Source organism: Harpegnathos saltator, unplaced genomic scaffold (assembly GCF_003227715.2).
Source record: "Harpegnathos saltator strain DR-91 unplaced genomic scaffold, Hsal_v8.6 scaffold436, whole genome shotgun sequence".
NCBI lineage: Eukaryota > Metazoa > Arthropoda > Insecta > Hymenoptera > Formicidae > Harpegnathos > Harpegnathos saltator.
Window position 1 is genome coordinate 853,921 of NW_020230246.1, and position 16,080 is coordinate 870,000.

Sequence of the window (16,080 nt, forward strand, 5' to 3'; positions counted from 1 at the left end):
GTACAAGTGAGGTGTCGTTTTTCACATTGTATGATAAGACTTAAAATCCTATTGGTACACACATGTACCATTCTCCCCCGCCCACCCCAATAAATAATTTTATTTCTTCACTAAAAATCTTCAGTTTGGCTGAAGCTGATAACATACAGCTGATAACAGCTGACCCTTTGTCTCATCTTCGATTCAGGGAAAAAATTTATATTCAGGGACGAAATTAAATTAAATCTGCACGATCCGTGTCGGTAAAAGATCCGTTAAAACTCGACGCGTACGACAAGCTATCTTACGGATCGGAGAGAAGATGGAATGCTGGTTTTTGTTAACCGCAGTGGCGTCGGCTCGAATTAGAGAAGCGCGGCCATGCCGCAGAATCAATTGTCAACCTTAATTCCCTTGCGGCGAACCTGCCGCGGCGCGCAACTCCGTTACAACAGACGAAACCGTACGATCGCGGGTGAGCCCGAGTGGCTCGAAGCCCTTGAACCTCTTGTAAGAGTCGTCTAATTGGTCGACCATGGTATACGACGCAATTAAACTCTGATTACGCAGATATATCGGAGTTATGTGTTGGCCGAGCGCGCCATTTCGCTCACAACAGCGCGCTCAGCCAGTGAAAACCGACCGCGCGGTTGGAAAGCGGATGGGAATTCCGTCTTCGCGTTAAACGACGCCGATGCTTCTCGACTCGCGGGAATCGCTGCGATCAGATGATAAACGTCTAAGGAGAGAAGTCGAAAGCTGGCGATACGCGCCAAGATTTCATTAGCGGTCAACTTCGTACGAACTATGCCGTAACGCGATATGTTCTTACGTGTACAGAGTATATCAACAGGTCAGTACGACGGGTTGTCTGCCCTCATTCAGATGATAATGCAGAGACCGAAAAAGTCGCTCGTTGATCTTGTCGATAATGATATTTGCAGTGTTGCCAGTTACGCAAAGTGCAACTAATTTTGCACCGGAATCGCTTATAATAGGAGCTAAGCCTCATTGAAAATTCCTCATTAGAATGTAGAATGCTCATATTCTGAACTCCTTTTATCGAAAAAAGTGGCTTATGAATCTTTTGATTTGCTTATAAGCTTTAAACACTTCCAAGAACAAATACTATTTTTGATAAAAGAGACGTCAAAATATAAGGTTATGCACCGAAAATATGTTGCTTAATAGTTATCATCGATTGAATTGTGTTCAATAATTTATGCTGCGTTTTTGGTCGATTCATATTTTTGCAGAAGGAATCCATTCCAAAAACAACGGAATACAGTATATAAAGCTTCTAAATACTTCTGTACCATTTTTTCTAATCTCCAATTCCCATCGAGCTTTCCAATGCAAGAAAGAAATTAAAAAAATTATGGAAAACAAGAAAATATGTGGCATTATTTATCTTCTTAACTGTTAATCTTATTTACTCTGTTTAAATTCGTAATATTTATTTCTCAGTTTCACTTTCTTAAACATTTTTTTTTTTAATTTAATGAGGCTCGGCTGCTATCATAAACGATTATGGTGGAAAATCAGTTGCACTTATCATAACTGGGGGCACTACAAATATCATTGTCGACGAGATCAACGAGTGACTTTTTCGGCAATTTCTGCATTATCGTCCGAATAGGGGCAGGCAACCCGTTACTAACCTATATGTTGATGTTATATCTCGTATAGTCTGTTCGATAAGAGCGTGTGGGGCAAAACTTTTACATGGGAACCGTTAAAGAAGAAACGGGAGCTGATAAAGAGACCTTTCCTCTAAGATGCTTTGTAGAGAAAGCTTCAGTTGTCGTTCGATTTTCATGATAGAAAGATTTATTTTACCATGACTTCCGCATACGCATCGCGATTTAAATTCGTGTGCTTTGGTGCACGTTCGAAAGAACCGGAAATGTCACGCCAAGCGGCTGCTAAATACATGAGAATATTTAAGTTATATATAAATAAGTGAGTGAATCGCTACTTATAGGAGCTAAAAAACGTCGACAACAAGGTACACGTTTTGGAGCTGCTTCTTAAAACAAGTTATTTTGGCACTTTGCATATCTTTATGGACAACCTGAACGCTGCGAAAATGGTTAAAATACAAGAGGACTTTATTATCATCTGCCCAAAAGTGGTTTAAAAGGAAAAGTGATAAATGGCTATCACAAGAGAATGACCCAAAACTATTATAACTATAAATCTCATCGAAAACGTTCAGGCATTGATGAGGTTCGAGCTTCGTGAGAAGAAAATTTAGAAAAATAACAAGAAATTGGCTCGACAAATTCGATTGATTTGGAAATTCTTATCCGAAAAATATATCGTAAAATTAATAGAGAGATGCCGCACAATTGTTGATAATGCAGGCGACTGAACAGATTGTTAACAATAAAGCATCATAGTTCTGCTCAAGTAGTTGCGTGTATCTTTTCCAAGTTATCACAAATTGTTTGCGAGTTATATTGGACACGCTCTCATGAAGCAGACTGTATCTCGCAAAAATGTGGCTCGTCCTTGCGTGTCGTACGACCGAATTTCCACGGCGGCGACAGGGCCGGGGAGGGGAGGAGAGGAGAGAGGGCAGGGATGATAGCGGTAGAGCTGTGTAGTACGCGCGGCAGAATTAACGACAAATTGTAATTTTCAGTGAGCCGGGTGGAGAAGGGAGGGCAGAGGTGGGGCAGGCGAGTCCGCTTACAATTTGAATTCCAATCTCGGCGTTCGCAACGATCGTTTTACATCGGGATAACTCGACTTGTTCAATTATCGTGCGCGAGCGCATTTGTTCGCGACGACCTGCGCCAACGGCAACTTTATTATAACGAATGATTGCAAACACGAGACGAAAATAACGCTTCCTCGTGGCGCGGAGCGTTCAGTCGACATCGCATTATACGAGTCGAATGCCTTTATCGCGCGCGCGCGCGCGCGCGAGCGAAAGGGAGCGCGTTAATGCGAGCGCTTTCGTCGATTCCGCGTCGCGCGCATGCGCTACGTGCCGTATAAAGTATTACGATTACACAACGATCTAATTGTTTACGGTCGCTCGGGGACAAATTGCGATCGCTCTCGTTGTACCCGGACTACGAAATCAATTGTTAGCCGCAATTTCCTGCTGCCGGTAACGCTGCCGCTAGATTAAGAGCCGGCCGACTCGACGCGGGAATGTCGTCGCAGTCGCACCAGTAAAGCCTCTTGAATTGTTCAAGCGTCGATTCCGCGCTCTCTCGGCGATTGGAGCTTGCGCACGGCCGGCCGATTCTGCGTTGTCGCGATCGCGGCATTAAAAACACCAGCGGCGGCGGCGAGCGACGACGGGAGGAAGACTGCGTGTCGCTCAGAATCGAAGGAGCCGATTTTTCGAGCTGGCGAAGCGACCCGTGGTGAGTCGTGCGGTCTCACGTCGACGACGCAACGAGTTCCTCCCGCGATTTGTGCAAATCCAGCATGGTGTCTACGCGGGCCGCGACAGCTACGCGGCGCATTTTGCCTTGCCGCAAGTCATCGATTTTGTCGTTCGCGGCGTAAGCGTCGCGCGAGACCCGCGACACAATGCGAAGATTCGCCCGAGACGATTTTCTCGCTGCACTCCGCCGACTCGGCCCGAAAGTCGATCGACGCGTTGACTACATCATAAATCGACTTCCGCGATGAGTTCTCGTCGGAGCCCCGTCGAAGCCCGCCGCCTGCCCGGCGGTAGAGAGAGAGAGAGAGAGAGAGAGAGAGAGAGATTTGAATTCCTCCCGAGAGCATTCTACCATCGAACGTTAATGCTTTCGTCTGCTTTTTTATTTCTCCTCCTCTTTCTTTCCCAACCTCCCTCGCCTCCTCCTCTTTTGCGCCTCTTCCTCTCTTTTGGTCTTTCCCTCCGCGCTATTGTCTAGCGGATAATGTAGCCAAGACTAAACAATAAACTCCCCGTCCCCTCTTTTCCTCTCTCCCCCCCCTCTCTCTCTCTCTCTCTCTCTCTCTCTCTCTCTCTCTCTCTCTCTCTCTCTACATTGTATATCTAGTTGGTAATATACTCAAGATTAAACAATAAACTCAAACCCTAACTTTAACTATCTGTTTTCCTCCCTCGCTCTTCCTTCTCCCTCTTTTTTCTACCTCTATGCCTGCCACGTCTAGCGTGTCTAACACGCTCCAAACTGAACAATAAACTATGTAATTCTCCCCCTCTCTTCTTGTCACGCTCTCTCTTTCCCTCTCTCTCCCTTTCTCTCTCGTTGTTTCGAAATTATATAAATTTAATAGCAATCGGCGGTCGATAATCAAGGGCAGAGTTCCTGGAGGACTTAAATTTCAATTCATCCCCGAAGCCACCGAATTCTCTTCCTCTCTACTTATCACGCATTTTCTCTCCTTTTCTCCCTCCCTCTCTCTCTTTCTCTCGTTGTTTCGAGATCATATTAATTTAATAGCAATCGGGTCGATAACCAAGCACAGAGTTTCTGAAGGACTTAAATTTCAATCCGTTCCCGAAGCTACCGGATAGTTAAAGTTAAACGTTCCTCGTTTCGAAACGATCGGTTAGGTTTCCGCGATAAGCGATCGACTAATTAGAAATCTTGTTCCGCCGGCGCCGGCGCCGGCGCCGGCGGCGGGGATGGCGCGATGACGGCATTATGGTGTAATGGCAGCTTCAGCGTAGCAAATAGCAATCTGTCATCGGCAGTTCATACGGAATCTAAAACCATTCAGATGCGGACAAACCAATTTTGTGGAATACCGCGCGTCCTCCGGGATAATCCGTGACTAATGAATTCTCTTGTCGGTTAATCGCCTTCCACCAATTGTAAGGAACAAACGACGTTCGTTACTAAGGAGTAATTGCGTCGGCGCGCGCGAGTCTGCCGGATACCTGTTAGATGGGGCTCCTATTTGGCATACAGCGAATGCAGCATTAAACGAGGCGAAAGAAACCATCTTCCTATGGAAGGAAACGAGCGAAAAGTGGAATAAGGCGGCGAAAGAAGGCTGCCAATTAGGAGCTTAATTATTGGATTGTTTGAAAAGTAATTTCGGTTTTTTCAAATAGATGGTGTTGGTTGCCTTTTTAACCGGTTAATCTCATTCTACACCAGGAAATCATTTTACATTTTCATAATACACATTTCAAGCTTCATTTGAATAAAAAGTTATTTTGGAGTCTGTCAAGTCGTTTTTGCTTGACGTTGCATCAAAAATGGAAAACCAACGTGAGTATTTTCGTCACATTTTTCTTTTTTATTACCGCAAAAATGCAACGCAAGCGAGAAAGAAATTATGTGCTGTGTATGGAGAGGATATGTTAATTGAATGTCAGTGTCAGAATTAGTTTTCAAAATTTCGTTCTAGAAATTTCGACTTCAAAGGTGCACCACTGCATCTCAAAGATGCACGTTCTGGAAGACCAGTTGAGGCTGATGAAGATCAAATAAAGGCATCGGTAGACGCAAATCGTCATTTAACAATATGAAAAATTACTGAAAGATTGAATTTATCGAATTGGACTGTGCATGAGCGTTTGAAACAACTTGGTTTTATTTCAAAGCTCGATACTTAGGTTCCACACGTTCTCCAAGAAAGAGATTTCATTCGTCGCATTACTATTTGCGATTTGTTGTTGAAACGTGAAAAAAACGATCTATTTCTGAAGCGACTCGTAACTGGAGGTGAAAAATGGATTGTGTATAACAATATTAAACGCACAAGATCATGGAGCAGACGTGATGAACCAGTTCTAGAGATGTGCGAGCTATTCGAATTCGAGTCGAATCGAATCGAATTTAATGTAATTCGATTCGATTCAAATCCGAATCCCTATAATTCGAATCTGAATAATTCGAAAATTTCGAATCGCGAAGGTTCAAATACGAATCAAATACATTAGCGTTTGCGCATATCAGTTACAAAACGGGCCATCTGGGCCTGTATGTTTGAACCCTTAACTTGTAATTAACTTAATTTATAATTAATAACTTAATTATAAATTACTTTAAATATTTAAATATATATTTTACTTTAAGATGATATTACAATATCAATATTCCCTTTTATATTAAAATCTTCCATCATTATTTGTATGTTTAATAGTCATGTTAAATTTTTTAATGATTCGATTCGAATTCGAATGAAATTTCATAGATTCGATTCGATTCAAATTCGAATTTAAAAAATGAGATTCAATTTGATTCGATTCGACGTAAAAATTCTTGATTTGTACATCTCTAACCAGTTCAAACCACATTGAAAGCTGATATTCATCAAAAGAAGATGGTGCTCTCTGTTTGGTGGGATTGAAAAGAAATGGTGTTTTTGAGCTGCTACCAAACAAGCAAACGATTGATTCGAATGTGTATTGTCATCGATTGAACGAATTGAATGATTCCATCAAGCAGGAGAGACCAGACTTGGCGAACAGAAAAAGTATTGTGTTTCATCATGGCAACGTTACCTCACTGAAGCTTAATGACTCGTTAGAAGCTGTTAGTGCTTGGATGAGATTTGCTACCGCATCCACCATATTCACATGATCTGGCACCATCCGATCATCACTTGTTTCGGTCACTGCAAAATTCTTCGGATGGTCAAAATTTCGATCATTTAATTCAGGTTTTCGCCAATAAGGACCAGAAGTTTTACGAGCGTGGAATCATGTTATTATCTCAAAGATGGCAGAAGGTGTTAGAACAAAATGGTCAATACTTAACGAAATATTTAATGAAATTTTTCTTTCTATTAAAAATATCGTTTTTTATTTTCATGCAAAAAACCGAAATTACTTTCCTAACAACCCAATACATGTCAGCTTAACGACATCCTCAAACAGTCATTTGATTTTTATGCACTCCGCCAAGTGGACAAGTTCTTCATCGTCTTATCCTCGATCTTGACCGGATCCTCATTTATTTATTTGAAAATTTCTGTCTCGATTCTAATCGCGAGTGCAATTCTTTCCGAACTCTTCTCAGTCTTGCTTCTGTTCTCACTTACTATACCTATTAATACACTTACATACACTTACTATTCGACCTATACTTGGTCGAAGCATGCAGAAACAAAATTGGACTTGGCATCGCACGTATTGCGTTTGAAATTGGCGTTTGCCTCCCGTAATGTCCTTCTTTGCACTGACGACCAAACTGCGCTTTGTTGTTATTCCATTTAAATGGTATAGAAAAAAAACCGTGGTGGTCGTTTGTTTTGAAGTAGTGACACAAAGAACCGACAGTAGGAATGCGCAATGTTACTCTACGCCAGGGCAGCGGTCTTTGTAACAATAACGATTATCGCTATCTCCGGCGTTTTGCCCCAGCATTGTCGTAAAAATCTAAGATGGACCAATTTGCATAGCTTACTTCCTCAGATTATACGACGGGGGACATTGTTTCACGCCATCCTTTGGTGGAATAAAAGTCGAGCCTCAGTGTCCCCGCATAATTTGCCCGTAAAGATAGGAACGAAACGGTGCTTTCGAATGCTTCATAATGGCGGTCCCGGAAGCCGCTGGCGATGGCGGTGGCTGCAGCGGCGTCGCGCAATGTATTCATCAAATTGCGCGACATTTTTACGCTTTCTACGTACATCTCCCGCGAAATATTCTTCCGTCCTCCTCTCGTTTCTCTCCTCGCCTTTCTATCGCACGGCGCGATAGAATTAAACTGCCGTGTGTCACGCTCTCAACGTCAGAGGCAGATATCGCGAATCGTTCCTCTATATTGAAAATTTTCGCACGCGCTGGGCTATTTCCCAAATTTCTTGAAATGAAATTAAACCCGAAAAGCAGAATGACAGCTGAATCACTCGATTTCGAGTGATTTATCACTCGCATAGAGTGAATTTTCCACTCTGGATTGTTGTTGCGTGAATACTTTCATTCGGAATTGAAAAATAAATCTGATGTGCTTTACTGTCATTGAATGAAATCGCTTTAATGGATTGAGATGTTTATTCATTCGTAGCGAGACAGAATTCGCTTTAACCTCGAATGAAGTATTCACCCTTACAAAAAATAATTTATTTAGAAAAGGCTCCATTGATACTCAATCAAATTAAAATATAAAGGACTTTTGAAAATCTACACAAAAAGAGTCTTTAATAGAATAAAAACAAACAAAACGTGCTGATATTTGATGTTTGATATTTGATTTCTTGATATTTAATATTTGAAATTTGATACTTGAAATTTAATATTTGATTTCTTATAGAGTCAAGAAATTTTTTTATTAATTATTTATGACCCAGATATCTCGGTTCTATATATATTTCGTGTTCTTTTCAGTGGTAAATATAATATGAATAAAAGTCTTATATACTTGTTATTCATTCCCTTTGTATACTTTTCATTCTAGACCCTTTTCATTCATGTTTACAATTCCGGGTATTTTTACTATCGCCTCGAGTGAATTTTCATTCATTTATATTTCTTTCTTTTTAAATGAAATTTCACTTCAAGGAATTTACAATTTATACTTTTACATATTCACAGGTCGATGGTATTCCGAGAATTTATCAGTCGTATAATTACATTTAATATCAGAGTTATCGAAAACATTAAATATGTTAGATATATTGAGGCAGAGTGGACGCATATCGGTATGTAATATATATTTGAGGAATCGTAAATGATTTTGCAATTTTTCTCGTGGACAAGCAGGACAGTCGTTCTTTTTTATGTAAAAGCTTGTTACGCGAAGCGACAAGCTTTGTACGTAGTGGCGTTGACGTTGGCATAGAAAATTCTATGCAATATTCGTTAGCCCGACATTTCGCGCGGCTTACAATCATTCGCGATATCAGAGGGATGTAACTTGCAGTGTCGTCGTTCATCATGGCGCGAATTTTAAATGCTCGCTCGTAAAACGCATACACACACACATGTACGCGCACGTGCGCGGTGTTGAGGATGGTTGATAAAAAATTCCATGGAAAATTCAGCTTTTGCCGACATGTCATACCGAACAAGTTGTAATCACTTGCGATATCATGCGCGTAACGCGCTGTTAGTCACAGCACAAAAAATGGAAAATTATACGGATTTTAATAAAATCGTATAGCTCGTCGATGCGCCACCGATATTCTCTTGAATGATTTTTAACAGATCGAATGCACATATGAAAGACAAAAAGAGATAGAATAATGGAATCGGAGAATGCGAGAAAGGAATATATTAAATTCACAATCTATACACGTTGCTACGGAAAGAAATAGTAAATTAAGGAGATGCCAAAATAATAGAATTAACGAAAGTGTCGATAATGAAAAGTTGTCTTATCAGACAAGCACACGTAACCATCTTTTTGATATTTTTTTGGAAAATACAAATTTTATATAAACGTGTGCTGTGTTTTATTCTGATTTTATTCTGATATTTGAATACAGAAAACAAGGCACAAAACAGGCGTATACAGGATATTTGTCACAACACATAATAAAGTTTGTTAGAACTGGTTAAATCAAGTAGAAAAGTGCTTTTCCATTTTTAGAACAAATGGATAAAATCTCGAGTTATCAGTGTTATCAGTGAAGGAAGTGTTATCTCGAGTTGTCAGTGAAGGAAGCAAATCAGAGCGCACGGTACGCTTGGGCGGTGCAATCACATAGAGGATAGCTGACCGTGCGATTCTGATCAGCAATCAGTGTCCGACACTACGACAGACAATTGTCTACACGTCGCTCGCATTCTCTCCGCTTATCGCTAATAGTACAGGATGTTTGGCAATTCAAGTAGGCACAGCTAATGGAGGCATAGAACTAATTAAGACAAGCATAAAAGTCCCGTACTATTTTGTGATATTCGCAATAATTATCGAGTTATTAATTATAGAAATCTGACGAGTGAACGCACGACGAGATGGAAGGATGGAAGGAGGTTATATAAACATGAGTTGAAAAACGCTTCTTTTCCAAGTCATAAACACTTTTTATTTACAACAGACTTGGTAAGAACATTTCATTAAGGAAACTGTTGGAGATAATCTCTCTCCGCATCAACGCATGCCTCGTATCTTATGACATCTTATGGATTGTCCAAGACATTCAAAAATTCTCAGAATATTTCGTATTTTGTCACGTGAAGCGATAAATCGATTTCAGAGTATTCTTAAAATAGCAACAGGAATCTCACAAACAGGAGTCTTAAGATGTCTCTACAAATAAAATCGGGTTCAAATCGGGAGATTGTTCAAGCCAAACAATGGTTCTTTCTTTACTAATTCATCTGCTAATGTAATTATTATTCAAAAATTCTCGAGCAATGCGACTGAAATGCACTGAAGATGTGTTTAATAAAAAAATGTTTATAACTTGGAAAAGAAGCATTTCTTTCGGATCCATATTTATGTGATCTTTTTTCATCCTTGACAGTGAGTAGAATATGTTCTCAAAGCTTAGTTATCTATTTCTGGAATACCTTATATATTTAGGGTAAACGATACAATTATTGATATTTTAAAGTCGTTGGCAGGATATGCAAGAAACATTAAGAAGCCAAATTCTTTTATTATACAGGGTGTCTCAGAACAATTTCAACAGTTCATGGAGGCGTAGAACTGATTAAGACGAAGATAAAAGTCCCGTATCATTTTGTCATAATTGATTGTCCTGCAAGCTCATAAGGGCTATCGCACATAAAAAGATATATGTATAGCATAAACCTGCCTCGACCAATGAGCATCTAGGAAAAAGTTGCCATGTTGACATTTACAGAACATAACATAACTTTTTCCTAGACAGATTGATCGAGATGATTTTATACTATGCACGTGCATTTATGTCATTTTGTATACAATGGTCCTAATGGCTCGCAGTTGTCATCATCATTTGATGCGCTTCTAACTTCATTGAAAAAAAAAATATATGTGAACTGTTTGACAAACGAGTATACTTTCTGCTCAAAGAGTACCTGAAATCGGGCAGTAAAACACAAAATATTCAATTATTTAGGTAAATTTATTTTGTCGCCTGCAAAATAGTTCCCATTCTGTGCAATACACATATGTCAACACTTAATCCAATCTTCAAAACACTTTTCATAAACCTCTTCTGGTATGGCCTTGAATTCCTTCAGCGAGTTCTCCTACCGTTTCAGTCATTTTAAAACGCTTATCACGAAGCGGTAATTTGAGTTTTGGAAAGAGAAAAAAGTCACACGATGCCATATCTGGCGAGTACGGAATGATGTTAGTTGAGTGTTTGGCCGAATAGTCATGTACGAAAAGCGATGTGTGCGATGATGCATTATTGCAATGCAAAATCCATAAGTTGCCTTCGGTCAAAATGATATGGATAGAGTCACTTGATATGTTAAGCCCGGCAGCAATCTCTCTTTCATTCGCTCGGAGATTTTTAAGCACTATTTCTTCAATCTTTTAACATTTTCGTCCGTATTTGATATAGATGGGCGACCAGAACGAGGCAGGAATCTTTGATGGCTGTACGATCCTTTTTGAACAATCTATATCACTCATATGCCTGCGTTTTTGAAATACAGTTATCCCCATATGCTTTTTGTAGTGCATTTTTAGCAGTTGTAGCATTTTCAACGCGTCGGCACAAGAAATTTCGTTGAAAACACAAAATTTAAGGAAGAATCTTTGTTCCACAATATTCGACATCGTAAAAATCGCAGATGATACCTGAAGTCGACTGACATAAACAGCTGTCACGAACAAACTAACTGACAGACCGCGTTTTAATCCTCTATTAGTTAAATACAGAAGTTAGATATAGTGGTACCAACTTAATCGCAAGGGAATTTTGAAATATTATAAACGCGCGTCATTTAAATGAAGATAATTCCAGGTATTTTTTGAGCAGAAGGTATATGACAATATTTTTTGAAATTTTCCTGAGTGGAGTAAACACACGCTCCGTACGTTCAAGCTGCAAAATTTTCGTACCAGGCAAATATTTACGCTAACCAACAGCTAGAAATGTTAATTTTGAAATTTTTCATCGTTCTCGTCACGTATTGAGCAGTGACCCAGTTTAGTTTTGCATTTTTATTTTCTAAAAATATGTGACGCCGCGCCAGAGATTTAATATCAATACAATATGGGACGTAAACTTTGCGGAAAAAATTAATGTTTTGCCGGCAAACATTCTCGATTATGCCACTCCCTCAATTTTCTATTCTAGCTACATCCCGTTTAGCCCTCCTTTATTCGCACTATTAACTTCTAACACATTGACTGCCTAGCATCGAGTATATTTCCCGCGGAGCCTACAAATTCGCGGGTCATCGCACTAACGTATAAGTTCACAAAAATTTGTTTGCTGTTTTTTGGTAGCTGTTTATAAAACAGATGCTCAATGGGAAACCTTCAAATTTTTTTGTCACTTTATTAATTTCTTCGGGAGATGGTCATTGTTATTGTAGACACTTAATTGCATAGAGTGTAGTCTCGTTTAGACTAGACTTCATAGACAAATGTTTAAAAAAGTACATAGAGACTCAAGACTGTTAAACAGCCAGAAAAAATGTCAAAAGAAAAAGACGGGAATTTAATGCCCTAGCTTCCTCGAAATGGCCCAGATTTGTTATTAATTTTTTTTTTCAAGAATACCCCAGAAAACTACTAAAATATATAACTTTTTATGTTTATATTATTATACATGTATATTTTTATGTATAGATTAATATATACATAATATATGTATGTATAATACATAATATATATGTAATACATAATATATATATGTATATATTATTATTATATATATATATATATATATAGGTTGCGTGAAAAGTTCGCGGAGCGGCATCTATAAGTAAACGGTAGAATTATAAATTGTAGTCGGTTATATAGAATCACTTTTCACATGAACCTAGGTTAGGTTTCATTTCCATCTGTCAATTCTTTCTGTGTTTACAAGCCAATTGATGTTGACGTGTCAGTATATTTGTTTGCAATGGAAAATTTGAAACAGCGTGCAGTGATTGAGTTCTTTGTTAAAAAAAGGTTTAAAGGCAATGGAAATTTCTTCCGAGATGGTAAATGTGTTAGGAGAATCTGCTCTTTCAAAAACAATGGTTTGTAAATGGCATTTGAGTTTCAACGTGGTCGTACAAGCATTGAAGATGATCCACGCAGTGGACGTTCAAAAAGCACATCAACACCAGAAATCATTGAGCAAATACATGTTACTGTTTCTGAAGATCCAAGTGTGATTACGCGTGAAATTGCTCATACTATAGGCATTTCAGATGAACGGGTACGGCATATTTTGCATAAAGAATTACAAATGTAAAAGGTGTTTGGAAAAGTGGTGTCGCATATGTTAACAATTCAACAAAAACTCGCTCGAAAGCAAATTTCTCAGCGTCATTTGGATCGTTTTAAGAAGAATAAAACCGATTTTGTGCGTCGTTTTAGAACTATGGATGAGACTTGGATCTATCACCATGATCCTAAATTGAAACAGGAACGTTTACAGTGGACTGAAGCTGGATGTTCAGCTGCAAAGCAAACAAAGCATGAAAGATCGGCAAAAACGGTTTTGGCATCAGTTTTTTTTTGGGATGCTAAAGGGATTTTGTTAATTGACTATCTGGAAAAAAGTAAAACAATTAACTCTGAATATTATTGTAACCTTTTGGATTAATTGGACGCAAAAATTCGTGAGAAAAGACCTGGTTTGCAGCACGAACAAATTATTTTTCACCAAGACAACGCACCTGCTCACACAAGTCTAGTCTTTTGTCAATGTCTAAATTCAATGAATTGAAATACAAATTGCTTGATCATCCACCGTATTCGCCAGATTTGGCACCCAGCGACTTCTATCTGTTCCGAAACCTGAAACAATTCCTCCGTGGAAAGCATTTTTTGTCGAATGAAGAAGCTATAGCAGCCGTAGAGGCATATTTCGCAGACCTCCCAGAAACACACTTTCGCGATGGAATACAATTATTGGAGAGCCATTGGGCCAAGCGTATTGAAGTTAATGGAGACTATATTGAAGAATAAAATCATTTTTAGAATTAGGTATTCTTTATTTCAGTTTCGCCCCGCGAACTTTTCACGCAACCTGTATATTATGTATATATTATATGCCCTTGTATAAGGTGTAATAGCTACATATTTTCGGTACATTATAGTATCTTGGTATCTTTCATCGAAAATAGGGCCTGTTTTTCGAAATTTTTTGCAGCTTGATAGTTGCGGTCGATTAAGTTACAACCAATATGTATACTGCGTTTATAGTCTATTCATACTTTTGCAGAAGCGATTTTTGTAGAAACATGGATGAAATACAGTATATAAAACTTTTAAATATATTTGTATCGTTCTTTCTAATCTCTAATATCTCTAATATCTATCGAACTTTCCAACATGAGAAAACAATTAAGAAATTATGCGAAACCAGGAAATATGTTGTATTATTCATCTCTTTAAGTACTACTCTTATTTATTCTGCTTTATTCCGTAATAATATTTATTCCTCAATTTTATTTTTTAAACATATTTTTTAATTCAATAAGGCTCGACTCCTGTCAATAAACGGTCGATAAACTATCACAACGATCACGGTGCAAAGTTAGTTGCATTTATCATAACTGGGAACACTGCAAATATCATTATCAACAAAGTCAACGAGTCACTTTTTCGGCAACTTCTGCATCATCATCCGAATAAGGACAAGCAACCCGTCATATTGATCTATATGTTACTGTTACACCCTGTACATAATTTAGTGTGTTGTTAGTATTAAATATTTGTTTTATTATTAAATAACTTTCCCGAATTATTTGTAAAGTTCTGCTAATTGCATGAATAAAACCGTCACCCATATTTGGGTGACGGAGCTTCTGTGGAAACTTTTACCTGCCATCCAAATATGAGTGACGTGACGGTCAACGTGTTAAAAGCTATCATCAGACATCACCCCCAACTGACTTTATTTTATGTTTATAACAAAGTACATAGGAGAATTGATATCTGTTTTATGATAATGTCATTATTGATAATGTGAATAAATACTCATACTCATAAAGCGTTATCATTAGCGTTACCGGTGATTATGTCTTTTAATAAGATCAAAAGAAATTTCGCATAGTGATAGGGTGAAATTTCACTCTCATAGTAGTCTTTAAACATAACGAATAAAAAAATAACAAATGTTCCTGAGCTCTCGCTCACATCTTTTTCTTTCGAACCAAGTGTGACTTGAATTCTCCTCCGTCCCAATTATGCGCTTCACACGCAGAAAACTATTCGATCGATATAACAGAATTTCAATTGTGATAACCGAAATCATCCGTTTTTCAGAAATCAACTGAAAATTAGGCAACACAAAAGAAATTCCATTAGGAGGTTTCTCTGTTGTCTTAGAGATATATTCGGTCACTGTATTTGAGTGACAGGTAAAAGTTTGCGCATCTGAATTGAACATTATCGTTGCCAAGGGTACAAGTTTCGTTCTTCACACGGATGAACAGAGCGTCCCTGTATACGCAAGTGGCGGGAAAACGCTTGCGCGGCCGAGTTGAAAATTGCATCATGGGCAGCGTCATTCAACTTCTTCAAGCTAATATTTTCGGTCGCGATAACTGAGATTTCGTTTCGCTTTATATATACGCTATAGTTCCACGCTTTCTATGGGAGTAGCCGAATATTCTGCCGTGGTACCATATTTTCGAGACGGAAAATTTTAGTTCCTTCGACCGCAAACAGATTTTTATGCGAATGGTTCTTCGATGCGCGAAACCGAATTTTCCGTTGCTGCAACATAACCTCACATGTATTATAGCAGAAAATTTCTGGTTGTCACTGCAAGGTATTTTTCTGCGTCCCACTTATCTCGCTATCGTTTACTCCAATGACTCTCCTTTCCTGTGCTCTTCTAATCAAATAATAATAAATATTACATGACTTTCAAGTTAACATCCGATGCAAGCTTGAGTCGAGCATCAGTGACACAAATCGAAATTTTTAAACATCGTTTACACATGAAACTCGCGCGCACGCGCACGAACGCGTGCGGCGGCGAAACGCAAGCTAGCACGTGTTCTGAGTGTTGTTATTTCTGTGTTTCAGGTACGTATAATTGGTTCGGGATGCGGAAGGCCATCGGCTCCGGATATAACATATGTGCCACGTAATGTGAGTGTGGTCA

The 16,080-nt window shown here is 38.8% G+C and overlaps 2 protein-coding genes across 11 annotated transcripts in view; both read left to right on the plus strand.

Annotated features, from left to right (window-relative positions):
- Positions 1-16,080, plus strand: part of rg (A kinase anchor protein rugose) — a 774,193-nt gene that overhangs the window by 397,369 nt on the left and 360,744 nt on the right. The gene's annotated exons all lie outside the window — the stretch shown is intronic.
- The window catches only part of LOC105184065 (uncharacterized), a 55,759-nt gene that overhangs the window by 39,582 nt on the left and 97 nt on the right, over positions 1-16,080 (plus strand). For all 3 annotated transcript variants that reach the window (XM_025301668.1, XM_025301669.1, XM_011142609.3), the window contains one exon: positions 16,002-16,080. This exon is cut by the window's right edge and continues 97 nt beyond it. In XM_025301668.1, the coding sequence (XP_025157453.1) occupies positions 16,002-16,080 (79 nt within the window). The remainder of the gene's footprint in view (positions 1-16,001) is intronic.